We start from the raw sequence: 19,399 nt of genomic DNA, 5'->3' as shown, positions 1-19,399 counted from the left end.
GACCGAACGGGAGGTACTGGATCTGATCGCTGCATGAGGAGACAAATCCGTGCTATCAGAACTCCGCTCCAAAAGACAGAATGCCAAAATATTTGAAAAAATCTCCAAGGGCCTGAAGCACAGAGGCTATAACAAGGACCCGCAGCAGTGTCGTGTGAAACTTAAGGCGCGGAGTCAAGCCTACCAAAGAGGCAAACGGCCGCTCCAGGTCAGACCCCCAGACATGCCGCTTCTATCATAAGCTGCATGCAGTTCTAGGGGGTGCTTTGTTCTATATAGGCACCTTTACCCCCCACCCTCATCCCAATATTTCACACTTGCTATCTGGTCACTCTCGAGGCAGCCCCCTGGCTGAGCAGGGGCTGGTGGAGGTCAATGACCCGGCACCTCCCCGTGCCCCGTGATAACCGAACTTTTGGTGTCCAGTCAGTATATCTGACTGGACATGGCCCGGTCTCCTTTTCTACCAGACTTTCCAGTTGAAAACTGGGCACCTGGCAACCCTAGTTTGGATAGGCAAAGCGGTCTGCTCCCTGCAGCCTTCTACCCCTCAGTCCAGTTCCCCCATCCAGCGTCGCTCCATTCTCAGAGACGCCACTTTCCAACTGCTCCCAAGGCCCTTGTTTGAAAGCCGCCGGGATCCCCAGCTGGGGACTTTCCTTCCCCACCCCCAGCAATCCCCCAGCCCACAGGTGTGGCGGCACCGTCCAAAGGAATTAACGCCCCCTTGTGCGAGTGCCGGCACCGGAACCGCTGTACGGCCCAGGGCTGGGTTCCAGCAGCCGAATTTAGCTCAGACTGACTGAACTCCTTCCTTAGCATTGGTCTTGTCTATAACCTAAGGGCTCCAGCCACAGACCAGGTCCCGTGGGGCCGGGCACTGGACAGACACCACAAAAAGACGGCTGCCCTTTAGCCAGCAACACAGTCACATACAATTAACCCAGCCGGCCCCGTGTCCAACATGCAGTGTTACAGTCTGAAAGCATCAGACAGGATTATTATCCCCGCCCTGCAGGTGAGGAAACTGAGGCACGTGGTATGCTGGATCTCCCAGAGTTCAGCCCCCATGTAGGCAAGCAGCCAGATTTCCCCAGGCACCCTACACCAAGGCCCCGAATGCCACTGCGGGAGCCCTGTTTCATCGGCGTATCCCCGACAAAACGAACCCGCAGGTCAGTGCAAGGATGTAGGCAGTGGGGGGGAGAACATCACCCTCCCAGCCAGGACACTTTGCAAATGGGAGAAAAGCAACGTCTGGAATTAAATGTTTTATGGGTCGTTATTGACGTGGGTCTTGAAACCTGTTGTCAAAGGCAACAGCGTCCCCGCATTTCCCAAGGAGCTTTAGGCTGGGCCCAGCTGCAGTGAGACCCTGATCTGCACTTGCTGCATCTCCGCTCCGGGTCGTCCTGTCCCTCACCTCCGATCTCCCACACTGGATTGCTCTGCAGCTGGACCTGCCTGGCTGGTGACCTCTCCTGGGATCCCCTGACCAGCTGTGCCCCTGACCCCACTGCCCTGTTTAAAGGCTGGCACCCCCCTTCCCAACATCTGTTTGTGACTTCAGCTCAGGACGAGTCCACCACTGCATAGCCCAGGCCAGGGACCCTCCCTCAGCCCAGATCTGGGGGTTGAGCTAGAGCACCCTTAACCCTGTCCTTTTGTGTACATCCTTAACTCCACCCCTCTTGTGTATGTTATTAACCCCACCCCTTCTGTAAGTACCCTTAACCCCTCCCCTTTGTGTGTGGGCCCTTAACTCTGCCCCTTCATAGAGTTTATGGTTTCAGGGGAATATTAGATTATCTAATCTGATCTCCTGTAGATCACAGGCTGACGTAGCTCAGCGCTGCCAACGCAGCTCAGAAATCATGAGTCCAGCTCAAAAAATCATAAGATTGGCTTAAGAATCCGGAGATTTTTTTTTAAAACTTTACTTTCTGGTTTCAGAGCCGTCAGGGTCACACTCAGGGCCAGGGCTCTGGCTTTTCTCTGTAACACGGGGCTAGAAACATTTTTTGTTACGAAAGGGGAGTGGACTATTTCAGGTAGCCGTTTCCCGGCCCCACGTGAGCCATTCGTCAGCCTTTGCCAGAGCTGAGTGGGCGGCCACAGGGCAACCAGAGCCGCAGGGCCTGGGCTGGGGTCCCCGCCCAGGCTGACAGGATCTTGAACAAACCTTATGGAAGTGCGAGAGGCTTTGCTGCATTGAGCTCTGCCTCAGGGAATTGCTTTGGGGTCCATTGTGTTAAAAATGGCAATTGTGCAGGGTTGTTGGGGCAGCGTGTGCACCTCCTCCAGCAGAGCGGGGGGGGGGGCAATGTCCCTCCTATGGTATCTACCCTTCGAAGCCAGCAGAGATGGCAGTGCCGGGTCCAACTGGGATCTCCAGAGACCAAGACAAAGAAACTGCTTTTGGCTAAAAGCCCTGGGTTTAGCCTGGCTCGGGACCTCCTGCTGACCTGAGAAGCCGCCAGGGCCACTGCCCCAGGGAGGGCCCTGCTCCTGGGGAGGGGGAAGGATGGAGCCCGCGAAGGTCCCATCAGGCTGGAGCTGGTTCTGAGCTGCAGCTGGGACGAACTCGAAGCCCCAAAGCAGCCGCTGTGGGGGGGTGAACAGGGGGGGTGATCCAGGGAGCTTGTTAGCCGGCGGGTGGGTTCTGTCACTGGGTTTCATGTTCTCTCTGGGAGGCTTTTACCTGAAGAATCCTACAGGTGTCAGGGGGCTGTTGGCTCTTCACTGACCCTTGGGGGTGGAGGGGTGGGGAATTGGTTGGCCCTCTCCCAGCACCAAAAGAAAGGGGAATGAGAAATCAGGACCCTGAGAGTGACAGTCCCCGGGGCCAATGGGGAGAGGCCAATGCTCCAGGCCAGCCTGTGAGCCTGAGGTGCCTGGCGAGAGGGGCTGAGCTAAGGAGAACAGCAGCCAGAGGGACAGAGGATCAGCCCAGCGAGCCGGGCTGGAGGCAGGGTGGGGCTGGGGCTGGGGCTGGAGCAGTCCAGAGCCGGGTGCAGTAAGCAGTTGGCGAGAGCGAGGGGGGACCCTGGGCAGTGGGCCCAGCACAGGGAGCTGCCCCAGCCAAGGGGTCTGGCAGGTCAGACTTGGAGGGGGATCATAACCCCGATGGGGGGGCGACACTGGACAGAAGGGTCCTACCACCGAGAGCTTGAGGGCGTGTGGCCACTGCCAGAGCAAGTGTCTGGCTCACAGCATCAGCACAGCCAGGGCCTGGGCAGGAGGCCTGGGACGTGGCCTGGGAACTTTCCTTACATCCCAGAGATGCTGATTGTGATGTCCCCATGCCACAGAGCAGGGTGACGGGTTTTCCTTTCACCTTCCCATTTTTTCCTTAATTTTTTAATTGGTTGCTGTTTCATAAATTGTATTTGCTTTGAACTGTACGTAACGATCAATGGGTCAGGGAAGTGTCAGAGCAGAGAGAGCACCCTGGAATGGGGACACCCTAGTCCCTGTCCTACGTGACCATGACAAGGTTGGGGGTCGAGTCCCCCAAGAATCCTGCCCCAGGCAGCCTGTCTGTGCTGGGAAATGGTACAGCCCAGGACTCCCCCACTCCGAAGGGAGAGAGACGCGGGTCTCCAGGCAGAAAGGCGGGAGCTGGGAGCTGAGTGGGGAGGGGCCCTGCTGGATCAGTGAGGGGAGATACGGGGGCAGTTGCCCAGAACCGTGACAATCAGGCATCACCCAGCTCCCCAGCAGGCCCAGCTGCGAGACGGGCAGGTGAATCCCTGATCCTATGGGAGGTGTCTCAGAGACCCAATGGCTCCACCCTACATAACCCCGTGTCTGTGACACAGACACACACCCAGTGCTCTCTGGTCAGAGCTGCTCTGTGTGTAGTGACCATACTGACCTCCACTGGCTGCTCCTCAGAGACTATAAGTGTACTACTACTAGTACCAGCTGAGGGAGTTCCCTGTCAGCTCCCGAGGTCGAATCATAGAATACCAGGGTTGGAAGGGACCTCAGGAGGTATCTAGTCCAACCCCCTGCTCAAAGCAGGACCAACACCAATTAAATCATCCCAGCCAGGGCTTTGTCAACCCTGACCTTAAAAATCTCTAAGGAAGGAGATTCCACCACCTCCCTAGGTAACCCATTCCAATGCTTCACCACCCACCTAGTGAACAAGTTTTTCCTAATATACAACCTAAACCTCCCCCATTGCAACTTGAGACCATTGCTCCTTGTTCTGTCATCTGGTACCACTGAGAACAGTCTAGATCCATCCTCTTTGGAACCCCCTTTCAGGTAGTTGAAAGCAGCTATCAAATCCCCCCTCATTCTTCTCTTCTGCAGACTAAACAATCCCAGTTCCCTCAGCCTCTCCTCATAAGTCATGTGCTCCAGCCCCCTAATCACTTTTGTTGCCCTCCGCTGGACTCTTTCCAATTTTTCCACATCCTTCTTGTAATGTGGGGCCCAAAACTGGACACAGTACTCCAGATGAAGCCTCACCAATGTCAAATAGAGGAGAACGATCACGTCCCTCGCTCTGCTGGCAATGCCCCTACTTATACAGCCCAAAATGCCATTAGCCTTCTTGGCAACAAGGGCACACTATCGACTCATATCCAGCTTCTCATCCACTGTAACCCCTAGGTCCTTTTCTACAAAACTGCTCCCTAGCCATTCGGTCCCTAGTCTGTAGCAGTGCATGGGATTCTTCCGTCCTCAGTGCAGTTGTCCTTGTTGAAGCGCATCAGGTTTCGTTTGTCCCAATCCTCTAATTTGTCTAGGTCCCTCTGTATCCTATCCCTACCCTCCAGCATATCTACCACTCCTCCTAGTTTAATGTCATCTGCAAACCTGCTGAGAGTGCAGTCCACGCTATTCTCCAGATCATTAATGAAGATATTGAACAAAACCGGCCCCAGGACCGACCCTTGGGGCACTCTGCTTGAAACCGGCTGCCAACTAGACATGGAGCCATTGATCACTACCCATTGAGCCCGACGAACTAGCCAGCTTTCTATCCACCTTACAGTCCATTCATCCAGCCCATACTCCTTTAACTTGCCGGCAAGAATCCTTAGCATATGAAGCTGAAGGACCAAGTACTAGTCCCACCTCCTCCTGCGTGTGTGATTTATATACTCAACAGAGCCAGATCCCAGTGGGCCTCGATCGGCCATCGTTCCCCTGGAGCCAATGGGGGCAGATCCCCAGCTGCCGTCACTCGCTGCAGCCGGGTGGGCCGTGCAGATTTACAGCGGCCCAACGTCGAGCCTGCCTGGGGTTGTGGATTTGTGTCAGCGCACACAGTGAAGAAGAGACGTCGCTTTACACTGAAAACACGTCCATTTATTGTAACGTCCCTGCACTTTAGTTTCCATTAGCTGCCACGTCGCTGGGGGCACCCGCAGGGATCAAAACAGCTCCGGGGCACAGAAACGACCCTGTTCAAGAGAAACCACAAAAGATCTAGGTATTAAAGTGATGTGAAGGGAATAGCCGGGGGGCAAAGTGTCTCTTTGGGCCAAGATGGGGGGCTCAGTCCCATTTAGCAGAGAGGGTTGAATTTCTAATCCTACCTCCAGCGTCACCACCATCACATCCACTCTGACGCCTCTAGGGACACCAGCTTCACCCCACTGCAGGGCCCCAGAGCAGGGGTAACCCTGTTGCAGACTACAGCAACCGCGAAGTCTGCTCTAAGTTGCCCTTCCCTACTTCAGCAGGTCCTATGAGGCTTTGCAGGGGAGCAGAATCACCCTGGTCACACCCCTTCCCGCCTCTGCCCTGCCATGCAAAGCCCCTCATATCCCCTTGCTCCCTACACCGGTGGAGGGTGCACGGCTGGTGCAGATCAGGGTAGTCCCCAGGGGAGCGGACACGGGCAGCAGCTCAGCTTGCATAAAATGGCTGCAGAGCAACTGCAGACGGGACCCACGCAATCTCCTTCCTAACAGACAGCCCTGCTCCATCGCTAAGAGAGATCGAGAGCGCAGCACAGGGCCAGCTGGCTTCCGGTCCTCAGTGCAGCTCACCAGGGCTTGGTACAATATTCCCCGGTGCGCTAAGGGTTAAGCGGCCCATACAGAGGCAGAGCTGGACAAATAACGGGTTTTTTGGTTCTTTGGCGATTTCGACAAGTTTGGGGGGGAACCGAACAGTTTTGAAATTTTCTGCAACAAGTAAAAAAAAAAAATAGTGTTGGCATCTAAAACCTTCAGACAAACTCAAAGTGTTTCCTTGGGGCTGGTTTTGGACCTGGGTTTTCTACAAGGAAGGTTTGAAAGGGAAAGTTGTTGTGAACCAAAAAGACGGGGACATTTCCATTTTTTTATGTTTCTTCCTGAAACAAACAAGTCAGCAAAACCGGCCGGAGTTCACAAAACCTCGGACAGCTGCTGAAGCCGCGGGTTTCACTGGAAAAAAAGTTTTGGCTGAAACGTTTTGCGCACTTGCGTGTGTGTGTGTGTGTGTGTGTGCGTGTGTGCGTGACCCTTGTTACATGGGAGGCATCGTACCCGCCTTGCTGGGAGTTAGGAAGCCAGGACTATCCTGGAAGACGTCCGACATGAACAGGACACTTGCCAAAGAACTGTGGCTGCTGGGATGTGTGCAGGCTCATCAAGTCATACAGCCGCCCAACACACGGAGCAAAACCTGAGCGCTCCCCGCAGATGGATTTTAGCAGCTCTGGATTTATCTGAGCAGAAAGAAAATGCGTCTTTCAAAGAGACAAAGGCACCCGGGATTTCAGAGGGGCTCACTGACGTCTAGCTAGCATGCTTATATTCTAGGTGGAGCTAAAGGAGTCACTCCACTAGCTGGCAACGGTAGAAGGCTGTTTTCCTGTGTGTGGCGCTAAAGCAGTCAGTCCAATTAGCACTTCAGTCCATGTAAGAAAATAAGGCAGTCACTCCGCAGCTGTAGTAGGTTATTATAGGGACTATCACTAGATGACACCTAACACACACTGAACCAGAGCCTCGGTCTCTATTAAGGACTGTTGTTTCTCTACAGCCTCGCACAAGCGTCCTGTTACGAGAGACAGGCCCTGCCTCAAAGGACGTACACCCGGACAGAGAGGGGACAGAGACACAGAGAAGCAGCTCACATTACGTGGGTCACACTATGTTTGCAGCCGAACACCGCGAGAACCGACGCCTTAGGAAGCACCAGGCAGTTCCCAGTACACCCAGCAGCACTGTCAGGGGCAGGGCGATAAGCAGGCACGGGTTGTTAGTACAGTTATCTGTAGAAAGAGAACATGCGGATGAGCTGGGAGATCTGTGGCTTGTGCTCCCCCCCACCTCTGCTTTGGGCCCACCCACTGCCCCCCACCCCACCTCTGCCTGCTGCCCTGGTTCAAACAGGAATTAATTCAGGGCAGTCCCATGGCCGGGGGACTGCAGGGGTCGCACTAGGTGCTCACAGGATCCCTTCTGGCCTAAGAATATGTGGAGGGATCAGGCAGCTCCGATTGGCTGCCCTTCCCCCCCAAGGGGGGGAGGAGTGAGGAAGGCGGCCAATCAGATGGGGATTTCGCCATAGAGCACAGGGGAGGGAGGATCCCCTGGAGGAGGGGCCAAAAAGCCACACATGACAGGCAGTCAGCAGGTCTGAGCGAACCCATCGGCGCGTGCACCGGGGCCCTCTCCGGCCCGGGTACCTGGGCTGCAGGAGACGCTCAGGTGTCGGATGATGTGGGGCTGTCCGGGGCTCTCCAGGAGGCAGGTGTAGTTGCCGCTTTCTCCCCTGGGCAGGAGGATTCGGCTGCTCACATCACAGAGCCCCCTGGGGTCTCTCTGCAGCCTGGTGTCGCTCTCCGCCGTCACGTTGTTCCCGGCTCCGTCCAGCCACAGCACGGAGGCCTCGGGGTACCCGCCCTCCGCACAGCAGGTCAGGGTCAACTGGCTGCTCACGCTAACCTCCAGTCGGGCCTCCGAGTACGGGGCTGGAACACAAAGCAATGGAAGGTCTGTGGCGCTGGCTGCCCGGCCCCAGGGGAGTCACAGCAGTTTGGCCACTGATTTTAACAGGGCCAGGATGGCGCCTCACACTCCCCAGGAGGGGCCTGCTTACCCATCACTTTAACCTGTCTCCTTTCTGAAATCTTGCCCTGCTCCGCGGTGATGTGGCAGAGATAGACGCCCTCGTCCTGGATGCGGACGCCCCTCAGTGTCACGGATGCATTCCCCTGGGCCAGCCCCTCTGGATCCAGCCGAGTCCGGTTCCTATAAGCCTCGTCCTGTCTCTCCAGCTGCTCCTTCCCGTAATAGTAACTATGAACTACCAGGTCCTCTGCCCCCGCCCGTTCCTTCTGCCAGGTGAGGGTCAGGCGCTGGAGGTTCATCCCAGGCGGGGACGGGAAGAGGCAGCTCAGGGTGACGTCCCCCCCAAACTGAGCTACAACATCTGGTGCTGAGGTTTCTGTGCAGAGCAAAAAGCACAGGAGTCAGTGGGTTCCTTGTGTGTGTGTGTGACAAATACAAGTTACTCCAATCCTGGCCTCTCGCAGCAGGGGGCGCTGCATGATGAGAAGCCTGGATTGGTGCAGACCCAAGGGCCATATAGACCGACATCCCAAACCCATGCTTCAGAGGAGGCATATGACTCTGCAGTGGGCGGTTATTACTTGCTCAGAGGAGGAATTTCCTTCCTGACCCCAATCTGTGAGTGGCTGGTGAGATGCCGTGAAGCTGAACTGCTAGACCCCTTCCAAACCTCCTTGTGCTTTTTTCACCAGTGACTATTATTACACACAAAACAGCTACATTCAAAGATGTTACGGATGCAAAGTTCAGCACTCAGAAGTTAGGAAATGCCTGCATTAAGGTTGCCCGTGTAACCTTAACTCTGTCCTTTTATTAGATAATCTTTAATCACATGCTGTTTTTTCCCCAGAGCCCCAGGTGTAGTTGTTGCCCCCTGCCCTGGGCAGGAGGATTCGTCTGCTCACATCACAGAGACCCCTGGGGTCTCTCCACAGGCTGGTGTCGCTCTCCACCAGCATGTTGTTCCCAGCTCCGCCCAGCCAGAGCATGGAGGCCTCAGGGTACCCGCCCCTGGCGGAGCAGGTCAGGGTCACCCAGCTGTTCACACTAACCTCCAGTCAGGCCTCCGAGTACGGGGCTGGAACACAAAGCAATGGAAGGTCTGCGGTGCTGGCTGCCCCTCATTCAATGCATGGGAGAGACCTGCTCTGGGGATCAATCAGGTGTGTAGTGAAGGAGACTCACCTCTAGCACCCCTGCCTCATTTTTTTGAAGAATTTGGGAGGTGTTTAATGAACAGGGTAGGAGACTGCAGGAAGAGGGTCTCATGGTTTGGTTGCTGCCCTAGAGAGCTGCAGTCTATCCCTGCCTCTGCCACCGAGTTCCTCTGTGATGCTGGGCATGTCACTTATACCAAAATTTTCACAGCTGGAAAATAACTGCACATTCCTGATTTTCTGTATGCCTGACTTGAGAGCCTGGGGCCTGATCTGTAGAAGGGCTGAGAGCTCACAGCTGCAATTGAAGTCAACAGGACCTGTGCTTTGAACATATTGTTATGTGGAACGTGCTGACAGCTGCTCTCAGTGGAATATTTGATCCAAAGATAATCACTGGTTAAAGCCAGTGGCTGCCCCAAGCTCCCTACTTCAGGCTCAGTGGAAGGAGCAATCAAACCCTGCTATGGTTAGTCCTGGGGGAATTCTACACCACTGCACACGTACAGAATTCCCCCCCCCCCCCCCCAAAAAAACATACATTCTGCCTGAGAAGTGCTGCAGTTCTGCCTTTTGCCACTCAGGCCAAAACGGCAATGCAAAGTACTCTGCAAGCTCAGCTCCCCGCGTCTCACACGAGGGCCCCAAAGCGGTGCACCTTGATCTCCCAGGGCCTGAGCTGTAAAATGCAGATAATGACACCACCCCCGCACCTTGCTGGGGTGTTGGGAAGATGCAGTGAACGAAGGAATGAGATGCTACAGTGAGGAAACGCCACAGAAAAGCCCACGAGGAAGTAAACAATCCTGTCTCCAGAGCACGGTTTGCGTCGCCGGCAGTGGAACGGGCCTGGGGCCACACCTGGCCCAGGGAAGATTAAACCAAGTATTGAATAGCTGCCCATTAAGTGAGCATGTCACCGTGTGCGTGGAATGAGGCAGGGGGCCGGTGTCAGTGCTTTATCCTGCCATTAAAGGCTGTGTCATGATTCAGATGCACAAAGGGGCAGAGATATGGCTGCACGGGGTGACCTTAACTCTGGCATTTCATACCCCTTGAGTGCGACTTTGCAAACTTAACCATGTTCTCTAATGTAGCATTATGGATGTAATTTATTAAGTGAGATCTGGGCCCCATCTTGCCAGGCACTGCACAGACACAGCGAGAGACTGTCCCATTCCCCAAGCTCCACAATCTCTCTCTGTATAAACACGCCACTCTCCCCCCATTACTGGGGCCCCGACGTCACTCACCTGCCACGGCAAAGTGGAGAATCAAGAGGGGAAGCAGCATGGACTGGGAAGAGGAGCGAACCAACGTTCATCTGCAAGACAAACACCAGACTCGTGGGCTAGACCCGGGCATGAATGAGACCAGCCAGTGCACCGACACCAGCTGGCCTAACCGTTCTGAGGGCTCCCAACGTCTCCAGGTGGGAGATGGGCTCCCGCATCTCCCCCCGATTTCACCGGTGGTCGGGGTGCTCAGCCGTGCCTGGGGTGAGCCCTGCAGTAGGATTCGTGTCCCTTCAGGGTCCCCTTGTTGTCTGGCCAGATTAAAAGCTGTGGAGCCTGTTTCCTGACTTTCAGATTGGAAGCTCCCCATTGACCCCAATGGAGCGAAGGCCAATTGACCCCAGCTGGGATCTGACCAGAGCACTGAAGTTTTGCCACAAATCTGCATGTGCGGAGATAGATTCCCGAGGCCTCTATTAACCCCTTACATGCCAGGGTGGAGCCACAGGGTCTACGATGGGTGCACAGAAAAATGGCAGATAATGCTACACTCCGCAGTCTTGACCGAAAAAGTGAAGTTGCCATTTTTAGGGCATCAACAGGCCATTGTGCCTTAAATGAGAAGCTAAACTGATGAAAACGACAAAAAAACAGGCTGAGTAACGTGCCCAGAACCAAAGAAACAGTTGATCACATTCTATGGCATTGGGGGGCCATAGTCGATGGAAAGAAAGTCGCTTTGTGAAAAACTGAGTCGGCCAAGTGTGATGGGGGTCCTGGGGTGCAACCTGGACTGTGTGACCACTGAGCCCTCCAAACCCACCAGCCAGGATACTACTTTGAGGTACAGAGTGTCACACCGGAAATCCAAAGGTTTTTCTTAAAGGGACTGGCAAGAATGTCAGGGAAATTACTAGGCTGAGTGAAAGGATATAAAAAAACCCAAGCTCCTGGCTAAAACTGAATGTAGAAAGGGGCGGTCATAGCCTCGTGGGATGAGGCTGCTGCATCAAAAAACAGGAGGGCTGCAGGGCAGCCACGCTCTGGGAGCAGAGAGGTCGTGTAGAGGGAACCCAGGGAGAATGAGCCCTGGGATCCTAGCCCTGAAAGAAGCGTCAGCCCAGAGACGTTATGGGGAAGAAAGCCCAAGAGAGCCTGCTAGGTAGGTAGGAAGTAGCCCAGGGAAACAGCAGCAAGGGGTGTGACTGTGCCGACCTGGGCTGCTGGGTACAGGGTCCCTGGGCTTCCAGCAGTGTAGAGGGAGGGCCTGGGTTTCCCGTCTGGCCACCGGCAAAGTGGCCTGAGTCATGAAGAGGGAGCACCCTGAGTCACGGAGAGAGAGGGGCCTCTGCGCAAGCAACCGAGGGAAAGGGGAGGCCGGCCAAAAGCCAGTTCCCAGACCCAGCCACAAGGAAGCGCAGCTGTGGTGAGTGGACCCCTGTACAGGTAGGCTTGCGGATTTTTACAGGGAGCTCCTCCCACGAGGGAGGATGTCACAGGGGGCCCCACTAAGAGGGAATGGGTCCAGATCCCCTGTGACTCATTAGCTGCCTCCAGTGGGGCCTGAGAGAGGGCACCTGGGCTCTGCCAAGAGCCAGGCAGCAGCTGGGAAGGACAAAGAATGGGAAGCAGGAACAGAGCATTCCTGGGGGTGTCACACGAGGCTGGAGACAGGGCAGGAATTGGGAGCTGCTTGGAGAAGAGCAGAGGCAGAGAACGAAGTTGATGGGATGGGGCTGGCCAGAGACAGGGAACCCCGCTGGGGAAAGACTCAGGCAAGGGCCCCTAGGTAAAGGGGAAGAATCGGCTCAGCCCAGGGGCAGGCCAAATGCCAGGAGCTCAGTGTTACATTCCTGGCATACACCGAGACCGGTCAGATCTCACTGGGAGATTGCAGCATCCCACTGTTTAATTCTTAGACTCCAGAACTTTCACATGCAAGAACCAAATCCAGGGAGAGAGCATAAGAACAGCCAGACTGGGTCAAACCAAAGGTCTATCTAGCCCAGTATCCTGTCTTCTGACAGTGGCCAGTGCCAGGTGCCCCAGAGAGAAGGAACAGAACAGACCAATTACTGAGGGATCCATCCCCTGTCATCCATTCCCAGTTTCTGGCAAACAGAGGCTAGGGACACCATCCCTGCCCATCCTGGCTAATAGCCATTGATTGACCTATCCTCCATGAACTTATCTAGTTCTTTTTGGAATCATGTTATAGTCTTGGCCTTCACCACATCCCCTGGCAACGGGTTCCACAGGTTGACTGTGCGTTGTGTGAAGAAATACTTCCCTATATTTATTATAAACCTGCTGACTAATTTTATTTAGTGCCCCCTAGTTTTTGTGTTATGAGAAGGAGTAAATAACACTTCCCTATTTACTTTCTCCACACCAGTCATGATCTTATAGACCTCTATCATATCCCTCCTTGGTTGTCTTTTCCAAGCTGAAATATCCCAGTCTTTTTAATCTCGTCATATAGAAGTTGTTCCATACCCCTAATCATTTTTCTTGCCCTTCTCTGTACCTTTTCCAATTCCAATATATCTTTTTTGAGATGGGCAACCACATCTTTACACAGTATTGAAGATGTAGGTGTACCATGGATTTATATAGCGGCAATATGATATTTTCTGCCTTATTATTTATCCCTTTCTTAATGATTCCCACCGTTCTGTTCGCTTTTTTGGCTGCTGTTGCACATTGAGTGGACGTTTTCAGAGAACTATCCACAGTGACGCCAAAATCTCTTCCTTGAGCAGTAACAGCTAATTTAGACCCCATCATTTTATATGTATAGTTGGGATTATGTTTTCCAATGTGCATTACTTTGCATTTATCAACATTTAATTTCATCTGCCATTTTGAATTTCATCTGCCATTTTGTTGCCCTGTCACCCAGTTTTGTGAGATCCCTTTTGTAGCTCTTGGTAGTTCTGCTTAGGACTTAACTATCTTGAGTAATTTTGTATCATCTGCAAATGTTGCCACCTCACTGTTTACCCCTTTTTCTAGATCATTTCTGAATATATTGAACAGCACAAGTCCCAGTACAGATCCCTGAGGGACCCCGCTATTTACCTCTCTCCATTCTGAAAACTGACCATTTATTCCTACCTTTTGTTTCCTATCTTTTAACCAGTTACCAATCCATGAGAGGACCTTCCCTCATATCCCATGACAGCTTACTTTGTGTAAGAGCCTTTGGTGAGGGAACTTGTCAAAGGCTTTCTGAAAATCTAAGTACACTATATCCACTGGATCACCCTTGTCCACATGCTTGTTGACCCCCTCAAAGAATTCTAGTAGATTGGTGAGGCATGATTTCCCTTTAGAAAAAACATTTGGACTCTTCCCCAATAAATCGTGTTCATCTATGTGTCTGATCACCTCTGGAGCCTTTTAAAAAAAATTGTGTCACATTATCCAGTCATCTTGTACAGAAGCTGATTTAAATGATAGGTTACAGACTGCAGTTAATAGTTTTGCAATTTCACATTTATGTTCCTTCAGAACTCTTGGGTGAATACCATCTGATCCTGGTGACTTATTACTGTTTAATTTATCAATTTGTTCCAAAACCTCTTCTAATGACACCTCAATCTGGGACATCCTCAGATTTGTCACCTAAAAAGAATGGCTCAGGTTTGGGAATTTCCCTCATATCCCCTCAGCCATGAAGACCAATGCAAAGAATTCACTGAGTTTCTCCGCAATGGCCTTATCGTCTTTGAGTGCTCCCTTATCATCTCAATCATCCAGTGACTCCACTGGTTGTTTAGCAGCTTCCTGCTTCCGGTGTACTAAAAAAAAAACTATTACTTTTTAAGACTTTGGCTAGCGGTTCTTCAAATTCTTTTCTGACCTTCCTAATGATATTTTTACACTTCACTTGCCAGAGTTTATGCTCCTTTCTATTTTCCTCAATAGGATTTAACTTCCACTTTTTAAAGGATGCCTTTTTGCCTCTAACTCCCTCTTTTACTTTGTTGTCTAGCCATGGTGGCATTTGTTTGATTCTCTTACTGTGTTTTTTTATTTGGGGTACACATTTAAATTGAGCCTCTATTATGATGTCTTTAAAAAGTTTCCTTGCAGTTTGCCTTTTAATTTCTAACTAACTTGCTCATTTCTGTGTAGTTCCACTTTCTGAAATTAAATGCTACCATGGTGGGCTGTTGTGGTTTGTGTCCTCCCCTCCCACCCACCCGAATGTTAAATTTGATGATGTTATTGTCATTATTAACAAGCAGTTCAGCTCTATTCACCTCTTGGACCAGATCCTGTGCTCCACTTAGGACTAAATCAAGAATTGCCTCTCCTCTGGTGGATTCTAGGACCAGCTGCTCCAAGAAGCTTCATTTAAGGTGTCAAGAAACTTCATCTCTTCACCCCGTTCTGAGGTGACATGTACCCACTCAATATGGGGATAGTTGAAATCCCCCATTATAACAGATTTTTTTATTTTTATACCCTCTCTAATCTCCGAGCATTTCACAGTCACTGTCTCCCTCCTGGTCAGGTGGTCAGTAGTATATCCCTACTGCTATAGTCGTATCATTCAAGCATGGAATTTCTATCCATAGAGATTTTATGGTGCAGTTTGATTCATTTAAGATTTTTACTTTATTTCCCTCTACGCTTTCTTTCACATCTAGTGCCACTCCCCCACCAGCACCACCTGTTCTATCCTTCCAATATATTTTGTACCCTGGTATTACTGTCCCACTGATTATTCTCATTCCACCAAGTTTCTGCAATGCCTATTACATCAATATCCTCACTTAATATGAGGCACTCAAATTCACCCAACTTATTATTTAGACGTCTAGCATGTGTATATAAGCACTTTAAAATTGTCCCTTTTTAGCTGTCTGCCATTATGTGATGTAATTGAATGGGACTCTTTCATTTGGCTGTTTCTCAACAGACGAAACAGGCTGCACCTCACAGTCCAGGGGCTAAACTCACCCACCTTGTTCTAGGCTGGCTCTCTGCAGACTCTGATCAGACTCTTCCCTACAGAGCCCCCAGCCTGCCAGTAGGGCCAGGAACACCCCTAGAATTTAAAGTGACAGATCCAGTTTTAACACAGTTTTCAATACACCACACTCCACAGGGTTAGGGCTCGCAGGTGCCTCGGGAGTGCAACACTGTGGGAAGACCCTTGTAGAATGCCTGTGTGACCGTCCCTGGAGCGGGGATGGAGAACTACTGCCTTTTCATCTGTCTTACTTTGGGGGTTGTGAATTGCCTTATTTCAAGAGATCAACCAAAGCCTGGAATTGTATAAGTAAATTATGCCCAGAAGAGACTTGAATGCGACAACACTCCTCTTCTGGGCAGAGTGGACCATCGGTCTGACCCACGGTAGAATGGATGGGCAACTCAGTCAGCCCTGGGAACAGCAGGGGAAACTGAGGCAGGACTCGCCTGTTGCACCATGGTTGGCCATGTGGGGGTGAGCTGTGTGACAGAGGGTAAGAAGTTTATCACTGGTTCATTCATTCAACAAGGGAAGTGACCTTTCCTGGCTAGAGGAGCATGTTCTGACGGGGAAGAGGAAGGATGCTAGGATAAAAAGAAATTGTTTGTCTAGGGAAATGCACCCCAGTGTGGATGTAGCATATCTCTCTCTCTCTCTCTCTCTCTCTCTCTCTCTCTCACACACACACACACACACACACACACACTTGTGGCTTGCTTGTGTTTTACTTTTCACTAGGCTTGGCAGAATTCAGTTTTTATAATTTCGACGAGTAATAGCGGTGTATTTTTAAGCATTTTTTTTAGATTTGTATCCATGTAGATCAGGGTTCTCAAACTGGGGGTTGTGTAGATAAATCTCTGATAATTTTCATATGACTTTACATTGTGCCTCTTCATATAACCTTGTGGTGGGTCTACCCACGTGTGACCTCTGTTTTCATGGGACTTTGTATCAAAGCCTCATTTAGAAACTTTGCATTGCCCTTGGTATAATATTATAGCCCCTAAGGATAGAATAAGATAGAAGAAAAATTTCTGTTTGCTAGCAGTAGAACAAGAGCTCTCCCCCCACCCCCCACTCTTAATCAATTGCCCTGTTGAATGAATGAGGTGTGGATGAGGAAGGCATGGAAGGCAGCACCTCCAGACAGCCTCAACTGTTGGAGAGGGGCTGGGAGCCAGACCCAAGGACAATAAAACGTGTCAAGTGGGCTCATTAAAAACAAGCAGACATACCGACGGCCTCGGGGGTTAGAAGCAAGCACCTTCTTTTGGAAACACCCTCTTTGCAGCATTGGGACAACACTCAAAAGAAAGCAGCACAAAGGACCAATGGGGACAGACACAGAGTTTGAATCTGGTATAGATTTGCATAAGAGGGAAGCTGCTATAAAAGTGAGGTGTCTTGCAGAGGACCCCGGGTCTCGTCTTGTCAACATGGGAGCATCGATCCGGATCAGCAGAAGCCCGGCTCCACCCCCTCCTCCATCTAACTCACCTGGCCAGTGAAGTTAAGGGGAGCAACTAATTGGTAACAACAAGACGGAGTGTGTTTGTGTGTGTGTGTAAGTGTAATATATTATATGCATATAATACAGTGTTAATGAATACATGTATTACTAATAAATGTGGCGTTTTGTCTTATTCCCCCTAAAAAGATCCTGTGCAGTACTTTAAGTACAACAGTTGGGACCTCTCAGGGGGTCATGAGGTTATTACATGGGGGGTCGCGAGCTGTCAGCCTCCACCCCAAACCCTGCTTTGCATCCAGCATTTATAATGGTGTTAAATATATAAAAAGATGTTTTTAATTTATAAGGGGGGGGTCGCACTCAGAGACTTGCTATGTGAAAGGGGTCACCAGTACACCACTGACGTAGATGTTCACAGCGGTGGGAAATTGAGGGGCCCGACAAGAATCATGTCGTGACAGCAGATGCTGAGATTCAGAGTTAAAGCGATCGAAACCAAGGCCCCCTTGCTCTAGCTCGACTAACACCCGCGATGTGTTTGATACACCGGACAGGGGGACTCCAGCAGCGTTTTCCTTACTTGGCCCCTCTGGAAAGGGTGATTGTTATCACTGGAATTGGAAATATTTTGTCCCCCGTTCACACACGGGGATGGTGAAATCTGACATTCACTGATGAAAATCCAAACCTCCCTCGCCTGCTTCTCAGAGGCGCTTGAACCCCCCCCCCCCCAGACCCCCCAGCGCTGCTTTAGAGCCACAGCTCAGCCCCTAGTGCCCGGCACCGGGCCCCTCTCCGACCTGGGAGCTGTGACCCCGGCCCTGAGAGCCCGACCCGTCCCGGCTCTGGACTTGGCCCCGGGGTAGGGAGCAGGGGAGCGGTTACAGCCTGGGGCAGAGCAGAAGCAGAAGGAAGGAAGGAAGGAATCACTGACTGTACCTTCTCAGCCTGGCCGCGATCGCACGTGTCCCCAGCATGGAGCCACTTACAGAAAGAAAACTGAAAGTGGGTGAAGTCTATTTATAGCCCATCCCAGCCTGCTGCAGCCACATCTCTCTCCCAGAGCGAGATGACTCATAGAATATCACAGGATTGGAAGGGACCTCAGGAGGTATCTAGTCCAACCCCCTGCTCAAAGCAGGACCAATCCCCAGACAGATTTGTGCCCCAAATCCCTAAATGGCCCCCTCAAGGACTGAACTCACAACCCTGGGTTTAGCAGGCCAATACTCAAACCACTGAGCTATCCCTCCCCCACTCTGGTCCTGTGGGTGCCCTGCTGGCTGCCAGGGGGCACTTGGGGTCCAGCGCTTCCCTCAGCTCCCCCAAATTCCAGTTAATTCTGCATCCCCAACCCCACATCTGCCCTTCCCCAGCCCCACATCTGCCCAGCCAGGGGCGTGTTGCTAGATTTGTACTATATTAATAGTCACTGAAAAACTAGCCCCCAAGTAGCCTAACCAATTTATTGAAGCTAAGTATTGATAGTAACACATTGGTCTATACATCACATAACCAATGAAAGATTTCAGGGTAGCAGCCGTGTTAGTCTGTATCCGCAAAAAGAACAGGAGTACTTGTGGCACCTTAGAGACTAACACATTTATTAGAGCATAAGCTTTCGTGGGCTACAATGCTATATCATATGCATCCGAAGAAGTGGGTTGTAGCCCAAGAAAGCTTATGCTCTAATAAATGTGTTAGTCTCTAAGGTGCCACAAGTACTCCTGTTCTTTTTGATAACCAATGAAAGCTTCCCTTAGATACCTAATACAGAACTGATTGTTTTTTAAAGCAGTAATAAAAACACTAAACAATCACATTGGTATCTGTGTATTTCTAATTGCATTCAGTGATGGGAGTGTGACAATGCGGTTCTGGTGGAACCCAACTGAGAGAGCCAACTCAGGACAAATTGCTCAAACAGGGCAGTTATAGCTCAAGGCTGGGGGTTTTTCCACCTCTAAGGCAAACCAAACCAGCCAGACTAAGAGGACTTCGATCTCACCCCACTGGCTAACCGCAAGTCTCACAAGCAATCTCCTAGACACTCCAGTTTCCCAGTATTACCACCAGTGCCACTCGTTATGGGGACAAATGGTTATGAAAACCAATACCCCAGTAAAAGAAAAAGGTTCTCCTGATCCCAAAGGACCAAGCCCCAGACCCAGGTCAATATACAAATCAGATCTTACTCACAAATCACGCTGTTGCCAATCCTTTAGAATCTAAAATCTAAAGGTTTATTCATAAAAGGAAAAAGAGAGAGAAGAGAGTTAGAATTGGTTAAATGGAATCAATTACATACAGTAATGGCAAAGTTCTTGGTTCAGGCTTGCAGCAGCGATAGAATAAACTGCAGGTTCAAATCAAGTCTCTGGAATACATCCCCCGCTGGGATGGGTCCTCAGTCCTTTGTTCAAAGCTTCAGTTTGCAGCAAGGTTCCTCCAGAGGTATGAAGCAGGATTGAAGACAAAATAGAGATGAGGCAGCTGCCTTTTATAGTCTCTTCCAG

The 19,399-nt window shown here is 51.3% G+C and overlaps 1 protein-coding gene across 5 annotated transcripts; it reads right to left on the bottom strand.

Moving 5' to 3' along the window:
* Positions 1-5,312: 5,312 nt before the first annotated feature.
* On the bottom strand, positions 5,313-17,979 carry LOC101953648 (CD276 antigen-like). Of its 5 annotated transcripts, none has more exons than XR_010593991.1 (7): positions 17,823-17,978; positions 10,441-10,511; positions 8,059-8,406; positions 7,646-7,930; positions 7,091-7,228; positions 6,498-6,679; positions 5,313-5,423 (listed from the first exon to the last, which is right to left on the bottom strand). XR_010593991.1 is itself a non-coding variant. In XM_042844452.2 (7 exons), exons 3-6 carry the CDS (start codon positions 10,478-10,480, stop codon positions 7,101-7,103), a joined length of 801 nt encoding a protein of 266 aa, XP_042700386.2. In that variant the 5' UTR covers positions 10,481-10,511; positions 15,398-15,481; positions 17,823-17,936; the 3' UTR covers positions 5,313-5,423; positions 7,091-7,100. The 5 variants fall into 5 exon arrangements, 3 of the variants coding, with proteins under 3 accessions (XP_042700386.2, XP_005281397.2, XP_023957056.2); XM_042844452.2 differs by lacking the exon at positions 6,498-6,679 and adding an exon at positions 15,398-15,481 and having other exon boundaries at positions 17,823-17,936; XR_006173048.2 differs by lacking the exon at positions 7,091-7,228 and having other exon boundaries at positions 17,823-17,979.
* Between the last annotated feature and the right edge of the window lie 1,420 nt (positions 17,980-19,399).

The sequence above is a fragment of the Chrysemys picta genome, chromosome 20 (genome assembly GCF_011386835.1).
Source record: "Chrysemys picta bellii isolate R12L10 chromosome 20, ASM1138683v2, whole genome shotgun sequence".
Lineage (NCBI taxonomy): Eukaryota > Metazoa > Chordata > Testudines > Emydidae > Chrysemys > Chrysemys picta.
The sequence above is the reverse complement of the archived record's forward strand: the minus strand, read 5'-3'. Positions and strand labels throughout refer to the sequence as shown.

Excerpts from the sequence above, each read along its gene's own strand:
- LOC101953648 (XM_005281340.4), bottom strand. The coding sequence starts at position 10,480 with ATGCTGCTTCCCCTCTTGATTCTCCACTTTGCCGTGGCAG. Across the intron at positions 7,931-8,058 it reads GAGACAGGTTAAAGTGATGG|CCCCGTACTCGGAGGCCCGA; the intron begins GTAAGCAGGCCC and ends TTTGTGTTCCAG. Across the intron at positions 7,229-7,645 it reads GAGCGTCTCCTGCAGCCCAG|ATAACTGTACTAACAACCCG; the intron begins GTACCCGGGCCG and ends CTCTTTCTACAG.